The sequence below is a fragment of the Plecotus auritus genome (assembly GCF_963455305.1).
Source record: "Plecotus auritus genome assembly, chromosome: 7".
In the NCBI taxonomy this organism is placed as follows: domain Eukaryota; kingdom Metazoa; phylum Chordata; class Mammalia; order Chiroptera; family Vespertilionidae; genus Plecotus; species Plecotus auritus.
This window is the reverse complement of record NC_137774.1, coordinates 3,618,020-3,630,780: the sequence shown is the minus strand read 5'-3', so window position 1 is coordinate 3,630,780 and position 12,761 is coordinate 3,618,020. Positions and strand designations below refer to the sequence as shown.

General features: G+C 65.6%; 2 protein-coding genes across 3 annotated transcripts in view; one reads left to right on the top strand and one right to left on the bottom strand.

Moving 5' to 3' along the window:
* Positions 1-11,808, top strand: part of MYO15B (myosin XVB) — a gene marked incomplete at its 5' end in the record, with an annotated part of 32,453 nt that extends 20,645 nt beyond the window's left edge. The window contains 34 exons of the mRNA XM_080680875.1: positions 161-261; positions 364-440; positions 561-645; positions 807-905; positions 1,052-1,161; positions 1,258-1,407; positions 1,621-1,726; positions 1,890-1,982; positions 2,073-2,295; positions 2,372-2,462; positions 2,588-2,807; positions 3,512-3,624; positions 3,834-3,893; positions 4,391-4,466; positions 4,598-4,716; positions 4,897-5,015; positions 5,087-5,228; positions 5,702-5,813; positions 5,946-6,082; positions 6,421-6,572; positions 6,707-6,767; positions 6,857-6,929; positions 7,553-7,629; positions 8,834-8,910; positions 8,994-9,109; positions 9,201-9,295; positions 9,399-9,476; positions 9,569-9,665; positions 9,830-9,975; positions 10,106-10,221; positions 10,527-10,660; positions 10,848-10,981; positions 11,092-11,232; positions 11,376-11,808. Of these exons, the coding sequence (XP_080537001.1) occupies positions 161-261; positions 364-440; positions 561-645; positions 807-905; positions 1,052-1,161; positions 1,258-1,407; positions 1,621-1,726; positions 1,890-1,982; positions 2,073-2,295; positions 2,372-2,462; positions 2,588-2,807; positions 3,512-3,624; positions 3,834-3,893; positions 4,391-4,466; positions 4,598-4,716; positions 4,897-5,015; positions 5,087-5,228; positions 5,702-5,813; positions 5,946-6,082; positions 6,421-6,572; positions 6,707-6,767; positions 6,857-6,929; positions 7,553-7,629; positions 8,834-8,910; positions 8,994-9,109; positions 9,201-9,295; positions 9,399-9,476; positions 9,569-9,665; positions 9,830-9,975; positions 10,106-10,221; positions 10,527-10,660; positions 10,848-10,981; positions 11,092-11,232; positions 11,376-11,435 (3,790 nt within the window). The 3' untranslated portion in view covers positions 11,436-11,808. The remainder of the gene's footprint in view (positions 1-160; positions 262-363; positions 441-560; positions 646-806; positions 906-1,051; positions 1,162-1,257; positions 1,408-1,620; positions 1,727-1,889; positions 1,983-2,072; positions 2,296-2,371; positions 2,463-2,587; positions 2,808-3,511; positions 3,625-3,833; positions 3,894-4,390; positions 4,467-4,597; positions 4,717-4,896; positions 5,016-5,086; positions 5,229-5,701; positions 5,814-5,945; positions 6,083-6,420; positions 6,573-6,706; positions 6,768-6,856; positions 6,930-7,552; positions 7,630-8,833; positions 8,911-8,993; positions 9,110-9,200; positions 9,296-9,398; positions 9,477-9,568; positions 9,666-9,829; positions 9,976-10,105; positions 10,222-10,526; positions 10,661-10,847; positions 10,982-11,091; positions 11,233-11,375) is intronic.
* Positions 11,809-11,817: 9 nt separating this feature from the next.
* The window catches only part of RECQL5 (RecQ like helicase 5), a 28,159-nt gene continuing 27,215 nt past the window's right edge, over positions 11,818-12,761 (bottom strand). For both annotated transcript variants that reach the window (XM_080679135.1, XM_080679136.1), the window contains 2 exons: positions 12,544-12,613; positions 11,818-12,452 (listed from right to left, as the gene is read on the bottom strand). In XM_080679135.1, coding sequence (XP_080535261.1) covers positions 12,352-12,452; positions 12,544-12,613 — 171 coding nt within the window. In that variant the 3' untranslated portion in view covers positions 11,818-12,351. The remainder of the gene's footprint in view (positions 12,453-12,543; positions 12,614-12,761) is intronic.

Genomic DNA, 12,761 nt, shown 5'->3' with positions numbered 1-12,761 from the left:
CCTACCCTGACTCCCACTGTATCACACCTGGTGGTTACAGGGGCTGCCACAGACCCAGTCCCCCCCGACCCCCGCAAGCCTCTTCCCCCTCCGTTGGGACAACCCCCTCAGCAGCTTTTCCACCCTGCCTCAGCCTGGCACTGCCCACTATCTCCCGCAGAGCCGAGGACATCCCTCCCGCCCCCGGCGTCCAGGCCCCCTCACTGTCCCCAGGTCCCCCTCCAGGTCCAGCCCCGACGCTACCTAGCAGGGGCCACACAGGTAAGGCTGGGAGTGGGCACACTGAGGTTGGCAGAGCTGGGAATGGGGGTGTAGGGAGCCCATGCCCCAGGCGGTGACCCTGCCCCTCCTCCGGCTCCACAGGTGAGCCCCGGGCCTCGGGGAGCCTGGATAGCTACCTGGACCACATCTTCGAGCCGGTCCTCTCCCCAGGCCTCAGCGTGAGTGTCCTGCACACATACCCCACCCCTGCCCCTACCTCACTGGCGCCTCTGCTGCCCCTGCCATCTCTCCCAGGGCTCTAGCTCTGACCTTATGACCTGTGACCTTTGTCCCTTCAGGATCTGGAGCAAGCCAGGGCTCTGAGCAGCCGCATGAAGGGAGGGGGCGGCATCGGGCCCATGCAGCAAGGAAGCTACCCTGTGGGTGAGTAGGGGGTGGAGCAGCGCAGGCGAGCATGGCCTGGGACCCTGGATCTGGGGTTAGACCTCCAGCCAGCACCCTGGGCCCGCACTCTGCCTGGAGCTGGGGGGAGGTGGTCCATGGGCCCAGCTAGGGCCCAACCTGGAAGGGCCCTGTTCCCTCAGTGTACCCAGGGATGATGCAGATGCCTGGATACCAGCCAGCTATGGTGCCTGCACCCATGCCCATGATGCCAGCAGTGGGCACAGTCCCTGCCATGCCAGGTAAGGCTGGGCTGGGGCACTGGGTCCCTTCTCAGGTAGGGTCTGGAGGAGGGAGGGTCCTGCCAGAGGCCCAGAGGGCACAGTGGGCAAAGGGCTTCCAGCTTGGCCCCGGTGCTCACCTGCCCCGCCCACCTGCCACCCTGCAGCCATGGTGGTGCCACCACAGCCGCAGCCACAGGCCCTGCTCCCCAGCGTGGACGCAAGGCAGCTGGCAGTCCAGCAGCAGAACTTCATCAACCAGCAGGCGCTGCTCCTGGTGAGGGTGGGCAGGGCCCCCAGGTGGCCTGGCAGGGACAGGCCTGTGGGCAGAGCCAGGCCAGCTCTAACCTGGTCCACCACTCCTCCCCCTCAGGCCCAGCAGATGACCGCCCAGGCCATGTCCCTGTCCCTAGAGCAGCAGACTCAGCAGCGCCAGCGCCAGGCCCAGGCCACCTCGGCCATTGCCCCGAAGCCCAAGAAGCCCCCGGCCGCCCGGGAAGAGCCAGAGCCTGAGCTGGAGCAGGTGGGTGCCTGCCTGAGGGTGAGGAGTGGAGACCGCAGAGGCCAACCCGGATGGGGCAGCGGGCTCCAGGGCTGCAGGGATGAAAGACAGGGCAGGGAGTAGGAAGATGCAGAAAAGATGCCGTCGGGCCCCAATCCCAGGGATTCGAGGGGTTCACCGTGAGAGGGGCAACTTGGCTGGCAGGGCTGTTCCCTCACTTCCCCTTCCTGCCAGGAGACCCCACAGGAGACCCCGCAGGAGACCCTGCAGGAGACCTCGCAGGACGAGGAGGAGAGGCACAGGAGCTTCCAGCAGAAACGGAACTATTTCCAGAAGATGGGTGAGGGGACTTGGGGTGGCAGGCCCACGCAGGAGTTCGGCCCCTGCCCCAGCCTGGCCAGGGGACAGCGGGTGCACTCTGTCCCCTGAGTCTGATGTGGCCTGCCCAGGGGCATGGATGGGCTGGCCAGGTGGAGGGTGACAGGGCCATCTGGCACTTACAGGGCAGCAGCAGATCAAGGTGAAGGTGGTGAAGCCTCCGGCCAAGGTGCAGATCCCCCGAGGGGAGGAGCAGGAAGAGGAGGAACCCCGTGCAGGTGGCAGGGAGACGGGGCGGAGGGGAAGGGGCGGGGGGTCGCCTGGCTCTGCGGTTTTGCACAGGGTCTCACGTGTTTCCTCCTCGGCAGTGCCATCTCCTGCTCCCGCCCGGGGCGTGAAGAAGCCACTGACACCCGGTGGGGCCAAAGCTGTCCGGAAGGCTGAGGCTGAGCTGGCCCAGGAGGCGGAGCCTGATGGTGATGCGGTGCCCAGCTCAGAACCCCAGAGGCTGCCCAGCAGGGAGATCCGCAACATCATCCGCATGTACCAGAGCCGTCCAGGCCCCGTGCCCGTGCCCGTGCAGCCGTCCAGGTGGGCCCGGGGCCCGCTGGCGCTGCCCACTCCCCAGGGAGAAACCTGCGGACTCCTGACCTTTTCCTTCTCTCAGGAAGCCCCCCCAAAATTTCCTGAAGAAAAACAACCCTAAGGACGAGGCTCTGGCTAAGCTGGGGATCAGCGGTGCCCACTTGCCCCCCTCGGTGAGGCCCGTCCCATCCCATCCAGGGTGCGGCTGCTCTGCTCAGGAGTCCGAGGCTCTCAGGGGTCCACGTGGCCTTCTCCCCAGACACAGCTTGTGTTGTGTGTGCTCTCTGTGCCTCCACAGACGCTGTCCCCCAGCCCAGAGAAGGGCCCTCCGCCAGCTGTGGCCGGTCGACCCAAGGCCACACCACGGATGAGAACCTCCAACTCCATCCGGGAGAAGCAGGGGCCCCTTCAGGAGTTGTTTGGCCATAACCCACCCACTGCCCAGGCACCCCCACCTCCACCAGCGCCCCCGCTGCCTCCCCCCGGGGGCCCGGGGACCCCTTCAGCTGAGCCCCGCGGTAAGGAACCCAACGACCCCAGGCGGTGGGCTTCCTTGGCGGGGAGGGGTGGAGGGGGGCAGGATTCCCAACAACCTCTGGGCGCTCATGGCTGAGGTCAGCTGCTCTGGCTTCTGGACTTTGGAGCCCCAGCTTCCACGTTCCCGCCCAGGGCAGGGCCTGGTACCCCTAGGACCTGTCTGGCACCGAGGGACTGTCACACACAGGGTGTTGTCCTCCATGCAGAGCTGACAGCTCTGTCAGAAATTTAATGGTCCTGTTGAGGTGGTCTAGGATCCCGGGGAAAGTCTGAGGCAGGAGATGGGACTGGGGGCGGGGCGGGGCGAGGCGAGGCGGCGGGGGCGGGGCGTGGCCGAGGGGGCGTGGCGTGTCAGCGTGGCGTGGCGTGACCGAGGGGCGTGGCGGGGCCGAGGGGGGCGTGGCGGGGCCGAGGGGGGCGTGGCGGGGCCGAGGGGGGCGTGGCGGGGCCGAGGGGGGCGTGGCGGGGCCGAGGGGGCGTGGCGGGGCCGAGGGGCAGGGCAGCGAGGGGCGGAGGGGCGGAGGGGCGGTGGGGCAGGTGGGCTGGGGTGGGCTGGGGTGGGGTGGGCTGGGGTGGGTGGGGTGGGCCTCCCAGGGGCTGGGGCGGTGAGGGTCTTCCCTTCCTGAGCCCGTCATTCTGGCTCTGGCCGCTCCTCACCCGGTGCTCCCGGCACCTCCTCTGCTAGGCTCTCTGGGGTCCATGGGAGATCAGGGGGTCAGCACCCAGCTACTCGTGCCCTCCGGCAGCGTGTGCTTCTCCTACACCAGTGCGCCCTGGAGGCTGTTCCTACGCAAGGAGGTGGGCATGAGAGCTGGGGAGGGGGTGGCAGGCTATGCGGGACCCCGCTGGGGAACCCCAGTATCTGTTCCCCAAGCACAAACACGGGGAGCTGCCGCCCCACGACCACCTCGGGGGATTTTCTGTCTGGCCTGGAAGGCAGAGGGGAGAGGCAGGAAGGGGCTGCTCAGGACGCCATGCCCACCCTCGCTCTCCATGCCCTCCTCCAGGTCTTCTACCCCCGGGAGAACTTCAGCCACCCTTACAACCTCAGGCTCCTCTGTGAGCAGGTGAGAGGCAGCCCACCTGCACCGCGTGGGCAGAGCGCACCCACACCTGGGCGGTTCCCGCCGGTGGGAGGGCAGGATAACAGCCCGCACCTGTGGGGCACTTGTCTGGTTCAAGCCCCGCCTCCTCTACGTAATCCTCACACCGCTGTGAGGAGGGACCATTGCTGGCCACGAGGATTAAGGGTAGTGTACACACACAGTGCCCAACAGGCTCCAGCACACAGTAGGTGCTCACTGGTGCTTGTTCCTTGGCCGACTCTGGATGCTCCCAGGACCGTGCCTGTCCCCCGATCTCCATAGCCTCCCCCAAGCTGTGCTGCTTCAGGGAGGCTTATTTCCGCTGACCAGGGAGCAGCTGGCACTGGGGGAGGCAGGCGGAGCTCTGGGTGGTTCCTGCTCTGTCTCCGCCCATGGGCTCCCCATCTTCTGGGTGTGTGATGCTTTCGTGGGAGCTCTGGCCTCGGCACCTGGTGGTGACCACCTGGCTCTGCCCCCAGATCCTGAGGGACACCTTTTCCGAGTCCTGCACCCGGATCTCCCAGGACGAGCGGTGCAAAATGAAAGACTTGCTGGGTATGGTCCAGAGACCCTGGAGTCAGGGAGCTGGGGTGCTGGGGGCCGGGCCTGCGCGGAGGGAGAGAGCAGACTCTGGGGTTCACTCTGTGGGGAGCCTCAGGACAGGCTGGGGCCGTCCCTGCCCGCAGGAGACCTGGAGGTGGGCCTGGACTCACTCGGCACCGCTGAGGACAGTGTCAAGAAGCGCATTGTGGTGGCTGCTAGGGACAACTGGGCCAATTACTTCTCCCGCATCTTCCCTGTCTCGGTGAGTGAGGTGGGGGTAGGGCTGGGGATGACAGCACCCAGTCTGGACCCTGGGACACGGCCTGGCCCTTCGGCAGCAGGGATGGGAGTAGGGGGTGGGGTGGGCCCCAGAGGAAACATAAAGGCATCTTGGATAGTGGAGGGGACCCAGCAGCCTGTCTGTGACCCCCTTTCTGGGCAGGGCGACAGTGGCAGCAACGTGCAGCTGCTGGGCGTGTCGCACCGGGGACTGAGACTGCTCAAGTGGGCCCGAGGCCCCGGCATCGGCCTCCACCAGCTGAAGACTCTCTGCTCCTACAGGTGGGGCTGGGCTGGTAGGGGGCTGGAGGGGGCAAGATGGCCCCCAGCTCATGCCCCCACCCTGTGCACAGCTTTGCCGAGGTGCTGGGCGTGGAGTGCCGGGGGGGCTCCACCCTGGAGCTGATTCTGAAGAGCGAGCAGTTGGTGCTGCACTCGACCCGGGCAGGTGCCATCAAGGCCATGATCGAGCTCTTCCTGAGTGAGCTCAAGAAGGCAAGTGCGGGCCGAAACCGGTTTGGCTCAGTGGATAGAGCGTTGGCCTGCGGACTGAAAGGTCCCGGGTTCGATTCCGGTCAAGGGCATGTACCTTGGTTGCGGGCACATCCCCAGTAGGGGTGTGCAGGAGGCAGCTGATCGATGTTTCTAACTCTCTATCCCTCTCCCTTCCTCTCTGTAAAAAATCAATAAAATATATTAAAAAAAAAAAAAAAGCAAGTGCAGGCTGAGAGGGGCCGGCGGGGCCTCCACTTACGCCCATGGGGCCCTGCAGGGCTGGCTGGTCTCAGGGCTGGCAGCCAAGCTCCTCCAAGCTCCCTGGGTTGGGGCTGGGTCCCTGAAACTCTTGGGGTGCTGAGGTGGGAAGGGGCCAATGGAGGGCGAGCAGGTAGGGCGGCAGGTCAGGGTCACAGGCAGGCTGGCCACTCCCTCGCCCACTCACCCTCTCGCCCTCCTGCCCCCGCTGGCAGGATTCCGGCTATGTCGTCGCCTTGCGAAGCTACATCACCGATGATCGCAGCCTCCTCAGCTTCCACCGCGGGGACCTCATCAAGCTGCTGCCGGCCATCGATCTGGAGCCAGGTCTCTCCAGGGGCAAGCAGGGCGCTGACCAGGGAGGGTGGCACGGGGGCGGGGGGCGGGGGAGGGGGGGCGAAGAGGACTCTGAGGACAGAGGCACCGGTGGGTAAGGCGCTGTCCTTGCGTGCCTTCCAGGCTGGCAGTTTGGCTCTGCCGGGGGCCGCTCCGGACTCTTTCCTGTGGACATGGTGCAGCCGGCTGCTGCCCCGGACTTTTCCTTCTCGCTGCTGCGCAGAGAGCCGAGCCTGGCTCAGCGGGAGAGGGGGTTGGAGGTGAGGAAGTAGAAGCCGAGGAAGGAAAGGGCTCGATTGCCCCAGAGCAGTGAGGACCGCCCTGCCACCCTCTTCCCCACGCCTCGCCTCATCTCCGCAGCAGGACTGTGAGCTCCCTGCGGGCGGGCCGAGCGGTCTGCCCCTCGTGGGTCCCCAGGGGTGCTTAGTTCGGTGCTGCCCTAGGAGATGCTCAATAAAAAGCTCTTGACGCTCCTGACTCTGGTGGTGTGCTCACTGCAGCTGCTCGCCTGCTCCCCCAGGCGGGGCCGGGCGGGGCTGGGGCAGGGTCTCCGGACAGGCCAGGTCTCAGGGTGGCACCAGGTCTCCTGTGCTCCCAGGGCGCCACCAGACGCCGGAGCCAGGCACACAGTGACAACTCGGAGGCCAGCAGCCTGCCCTTCTCCGAGGTCTCTGCCTCTCTGGCCGTTGTCTCCCACAACCACACCATGCAGGACTTTGCCCTGAAATACTTCCGGAAGCCCCAGACCTTGTGAGTGCCCTGAGCCCACCCTACCCGTCTGTCCTCAGCTTCTGTGAAGGGGGTCCCTGCTCAGGGCCACCAGGCCACAGCCTGGGGCGGGGCGGAAGGGCCGAGCAAGCAGGGCTGTGCTCTCTGCCCTTTAGGCTGGCTCAGGCAGGTGGAGACACTCAGAAAGCCATGGCCAGCCTGGTGCAGTACACCAAGGTAGGGGGCAGGCGGGGGAGTCGGGCCAGTGGACCTGCCCCCTGGGTCCCACAGACCCCAGACCCACAGCCCAGCCCCTTTGCCTGCAGGCCCCCATCCAGGAGTCGCTCATCAGCCTCAGTGACGAGGACACGAGCAGGCGGGCTGTGGAGAGCTTCCAGGGTGAGTGGCCAGCCTGGGCCCCATGTCTGTGGGGCCTTGGACCTAGGCACCCGGCCGCCTTCTCCCGTGAGTTTGCCACTGCAGGGTAGCTCAGGGGTGGTTCCTATACCCCGGCGGCCTTCACCCACTTCTACTCCTGCCCAAGAGGTTGTGGGCTGTGTAGATTCTGGACCGGAAGGCAGTGGCAGTGCACAGTGGGGGGCTGTGGGCACCCACAGAATTTCTGAGCCTGTTTCCCCATCGGTAAAGCTGGGTCTGCCGCCTTACCTGGCTCACACACATTTTTATTTTTAAATATATTTTATTGATTTTTTTACAGAGAGGAAGGGAGAGGGATAGAGAGTTAGAAACATCGATGAGAGAGAAACATCGATCAGCTGCCTCCTGCACACTCCCTACTGGGGATGTGCCCGCAACCAAGGTACATGCCCTTGACTGGAATCAAACCTGGGACCCTTGAGTCCGCAGGCCGATGCTCTATCCACTGAGCCAAACCGGTCAGGGCTGGCTCACACACATTTTGAGAGCAAGGCATCAGATGGCAGGGGAAAGCCCTGTGTGGGGACGCGTGGGCCAGGGCCAGGCCTCCGCCCAGCTCCCCATGCTTCTCGTCCTGCCTGTAGTTCTGATGCAGTTTATGGGGGACCAGCCGAAGCCCCGGGGCAAGGACGAGATAGAGCTCCTCTATGAGCTGCTGAAGGTAAGCGAGGGCTGTGTGCGCCGGGACCTGGGGGAGACACCGGGGGCCTGAGGATGAAGCCCTGTCCTGACTGGGACCTTGTTCCCTTGGTCACTATTCATTCAAATCATCCACAAGTATTTATTGAGCACCTACTATAAGCTGGGGGTATGGCCGCGAGCCAAGTGACTAAGACCCCGCAGAGCTTGCGACCTAGTAGGAGGAGACAGGTGCAGTGTGTCAGGGCTGAGAAGTGCCGTGGGGAAGGCGGGGGAGGGGCTGAGCCAGTGCAGAGGCTGACACGTGAGCGGAGGGAGGGAGGCCTGTGTGCACTGGGGCAGCGCATTGGACAGAGGGAGGGGCCGGGGTGACATCCTGGTGGGAGGGTGAGCCTCAGCACCAGCAAGGCCAGTGTGGCTGGAGCCAGTGGCCGAGGGGACTGGCGGATGCGGCCCCGGGACGGACAGTGGGTCCAGGTCACGGCAGGCCTTGCAGGCCATTGTCAGGACTTGAATTTTTTTTTGAGAGAGAGAGAACCCCACTGGAGCGTTTTGAGGGGGGATGTGGCTTGTGTTTGCTGGGGTCGCTCTAGCTGTGGCTTGCTGTTCTGGGGGCCTAAGGGCAAAGGAGGTGATTGTAGTGATGCCAGCTGAGAGGCCGTGCCGGCGGGGGCTGAGAGGTGGCAGCAGGGAGCAGGAGACTCGGAGCACCGGGTTCCAGGAATTGCAGGCGAGAGGGGCCAGGGATGCCACAGGCCCTGGCCGTTTGATAAGGAAGCCCGGGGAAGGAGCGGGCCTGGGCGGCCGGAGGAATTTCGGACATGTGAGGTCTGAAGTCCCAGACTTCCCACGGGAGGGCTGGGGTTCAAGGGAGAAGTGTGAGCTGGAGGCAGGCACAGGTCATCAGCAGATGGAAGCAGCTGAGAGCATCCGGGCGGAGTCCACTGCAGCCCTTAGAGGTCAAGGAGGTAGCGAAGAGGGACCAGAGAAGGCGGAGGACAGGCCAGGCACGGCCGGAAGCAGGTGGAGACAGTGACTTAGAGTGACCAGTTGTGCAGACACCATTAGACCAAGTGTGATGACAGAGAGATGACCACCGACTGGGCTGTCACGCCCACTTGGCCCCCAGCCTCTAGCCATCGGCTCTCACCGCACCCCTCACTCCCCTGCACTTTGCCTGCCCCCGGCGGCCCCGCCCCTGCCCACCTGCCCTTTCTGTGCCGCAGCTGTGCCGGGAGAGGGAGGACCTCAGGGATGAGCTTTACTGCCAGGCCATCAAGCAGGTCACGGGACACCCCCGGCTGTGAGTGTGGCGGGTGCTGGGGTGGGCGGCGGGCAGCCCGCTGCGTGGTCCGGCAGCCCGAACCCAGGCTCTGTGCCCCGCAGGGAATGCTGTGCTCGAGGCTGGAGCTTCCTCAGCCTCCTCACCGGCTTCCTCCCGCCGTCCAGCACGCTGATGCCCTACGTGACCCAGTTTCTGCAGGACTCGGGCAGGAGTCAAGGTGCCTGTGGGAGGGGCTCCCAGGCTGGGGTCTCGGCAGCGTGGGGAGGGGTTTGAAGATGCTGCTGACCACAGCCTGGTCCTCTCTGCAGAGCTGGCCTGCAGCAGCCAGGAGCACCTCCAGCACACGGTCAAATACGGGGGGCGCCGGCAGCTGCCGCCCCCGGGTGAAATGAAGGCTTTCCTGGTACTGGGGGTGCAGGCGGCGGGCATTCTGGGTCTCCCTCGGGGGCTTGGGGGGAGCCAGGGCCTTTGTCTATGGTGGACTGACCTGCCACGTGCCTCGGCAGAAAGGGAAAATGGTCCGCCTGCTTCTGATTCACCTGCCGGGAGGCGTGGGCTACAAGACCAACATCAGGACTTTCACCGTGAGCTCCCCGAGAGGGGCTGGGGAGAGGCAGGGGAGCTGTGGGCATCAGTCCTGGCCCCGGCCCCCATCATGCCCTGTCCGCATGCCCAGGTGGCGGCAGAGGTGCTGGAGGAGCTGTGTGGGAAGATGGGCATCACAGAACCCGAAGAGGTCCAGGAATTTGCCCTGTTCCTCATCAAAGGGGAAGGTGAGGTGTGGGGGAAGGACGCCAGGCTGCATTCAGGTTGGCTCCCCTGCCGGGTCCACCTTTGCGCCCCCGGGTGAGGCAGTTCCCACGCTGGGGCTGGCAGGGGCGGGGCGGGGCGGGGCCTGGGCAGCAGGGAGGGCGGTGAACCCGAGCTCCGCTTGCAGGTGAGCTGGTGCGGCCCCTGCGGGCCCACGAGTACCTCAACAACGTGTTGGTGGACCGGGAGGCCAGCCTGCACAGCCGGCGGCTCGGCTGGGAGACCCGCCTGCACTTCGATAACCCCACCTACATCAGCACCCACTACAGCCAGGTCAGGCCGCCGCGCCACTGCCTGGGCGGGGTCCTCCACGCCTCCCTCCCCTCCCGCAAGGAGAAGGGACGGTGGCAGGACTGTCGGGCGCTTTATGGCACAGCTGCCCCTCACTGCGCTCTGCCCTCAGGTGCAGCGAGACTACCTGCAGGGGAAGCTGTTGGTCGGCGCCCAGGCAAATGCCCAAGTTGCCAGGCTGGCTGCCCTACAGCACGTCAGCAGGACCCATGAGGCTCCCCCCTCAGAGTGAGTGTGCACATCCCCGCACTTCCTGTCACTTCCCTGTCCCTCCTGGTGCTGAGGTCCGCCTCAGCATCCACCCCAAGGACCTGTCCTCAGCCCACAGTCCAAGGCCAAGGCCACCTGACTTGTACTCTCCTGGGCCCTAACCAGATGGGGCTGGAGCAGGGGAGGCCCGTCCTCCCCACCCAAGCTCACGGGCAGGGACACCTCATTGGCGTGTCTGGATCTTCAGTCTCACCCACAGTAGCCACTGGTTCACTCACTCGGCGCCGGCTGTGTGCCAGCCTTGACCCACCGCTGTGTCCTAGGCAAGACCTGCTGGCATACATGCCGAGGCCGCTGCAAGGCCAGGTGAACATGGCCACCCTCCGGAGTCTGGTGGACCAGGAGCTGAGGCAGCTGCAAGGACGCAGCGCCCAGGAAGCTCAGATCGGCTTCATCGGTGGGTCTGGGGCCAGGGGGCAGCTGGGGAGGAGGAAGGAGGTAGAGGCCCAGGAGGGAAGAGGTGAGGGTGGAGGGGCCGAGAAAGCTGCTCCACCTTCCCTGTCCCTCACCTCACCCGGGGGCCAAGGAGGGCAGGTCCCGAGGGGCCACAACTCCCATCTTCCGTCTCACCCCTCCACCCCCAGAGGCTGCGAGCCAGCTGCCCCTCTTTGGTTACACGGTCTACGTGGTGCTGCGAGCGAGCGACCTGACGCTGCCCAGACCCAGCCTCCTGGGGCTGAACCGCCAGCACCTCATCCTCATGGACCCCAGCTCCCAGGTGGGCTGGGCTCCTGCTCCAGTGCGGGCCTGGGCACCCTGGGCCATTCCCCTCCCACCACCCACACTAACCCCCGTGAGAGGGTCAAGCCCTGTCCCTGCTGCCCCCAGACACTGTGCTGCTCCATCGCCCTGCGGGACCTGCAGCGGCTCCACCTGCTGAGTCCCCTGGAGGCAGACAGGCCCCCTGGCCTGGAACTCAACTACGGCTCCGTTGACAGCCCCCAGACCATCTGGTTCGAGCTGCCGCAGGTGAGTGGCCAGGGCCTCTGACCACCCTGGGAGGCTGGCATGCCCGGAGGGTGGGCCCAGCCGATGCCCACTGCCCAGGCGTGGTGTGGGCGGGGCAGCGGGGGGCGGGCTGGGAGCTGTCCTCACAGGCCTGTGCCCCGCAGGCCCGGGAGCTGCAGCACACCATCGCCTTCCTGCTCAACAGCAGCGACAGCTCCGTCTAGTGGCTGGCCTCACCCAGGAGGAGAGGTGGAGGGCGGGAGAGGAGGAAGGGCCCCTCCCTGGACCCAGTCTCACCCGATGGTCTCCCTTGGGTGCTGTCAGGTCACTTTGGTTTGGACTTGGTGGCTTGGCTGTTCTGGACCCTGCCCAGCATAGCCCGGCTGGCCCACATGGAGGTCACAAGCAGGGGCTGCTACAGTGACATCAACGGGGGAAGATTTGAAAGACCCCTTCTTGGGGCGCATGGGGCTGTAGGAACTCAGCTTGGGCAGCTGATGTTGCCCGGTCTGGGGGAGATGGCACCTGGCCCCGCTCAGGATCAGCACAGCCCAGACCTGGGAGCAGCCACTGCCGAGGAAATAAAGCTCCCGAGAGAAAACCTGTGTGCGTGCATGTGTCAGAACACTTTATTCCTCTGGGAGGTGCCTCGGTCCAGCCTCGCCTTCCCGAGCAGGAGCCGAGAGAAGCAGGGCCGGCCACTGCCCTCAACCCTCAGCTCTGCACTGGAGCCCCGCCGCCTTGCACAGGTGGGCCTCCGCCGGCTTCCAACTCGGGTACGAGAGGTGGAGGGACCATTTCTTCTTCCTGTTCCCCTGGCAGCAGCCACGCCACCCATGTCATTCTAAGGTGGGGCTCCATGAGGCCAGGAGAGAGAGGGCCTCAGGCCTTGCAAGTACATAGGAAGGTGGGCTGACCTCTGGCCTCTGACCTTGATTTGGGAGGTGTCCCAGGCCATCTCCACAGCCAGGTGTGGTTGGAAGGGGGAAGGACCCTGAGAAGAGATGCCCCTGAGCAAAGAGATGGCCCTGGCGGCAGCAGGCCTGTCCGCCTTCCCATTCCTGAGTCAGGCCCACCTGGCCCACGGTAGAGTCGGGGGCGGGGGGGCAGACGACACTGGCCCCGCTGGGCAGCAGTCGGTCATCTCTGCGGGTCACATAGGCCGTGCCAGTCAGCTTCACTCTCGCACCGGGCCCGGCCCCGGAAGAACTGCTTGATGAGGTGCTGGGCCTCTTCCTTCACTAGAGAGTCGGGGTGGGGGAGTGTGAGGGCCGGTGGCCTCCCTGCAGGGCCCCCAGTGCCGCCTGGCCAGGTGGTGACCCAGGCACTCACCGCTCCTCCCAGGAGAGGGTTTCTGAGCCAGCGAGTGGGAGAGGTGGCGGGCAAAGGCTTTAAACAGGTCCTGCGGGTGGAGGGTGAGGAGCAAAGGGCTCAGACCCCGGCTCTGCCCCGAGCAACCACAGCCACGACCACAGGGCAAGGCAGCCGAGGGAGAGGGCAGCGTGCCGGGGCTCGCCTGCTTCCCAGTGGCTCCCATGCCCTGCCCTCCC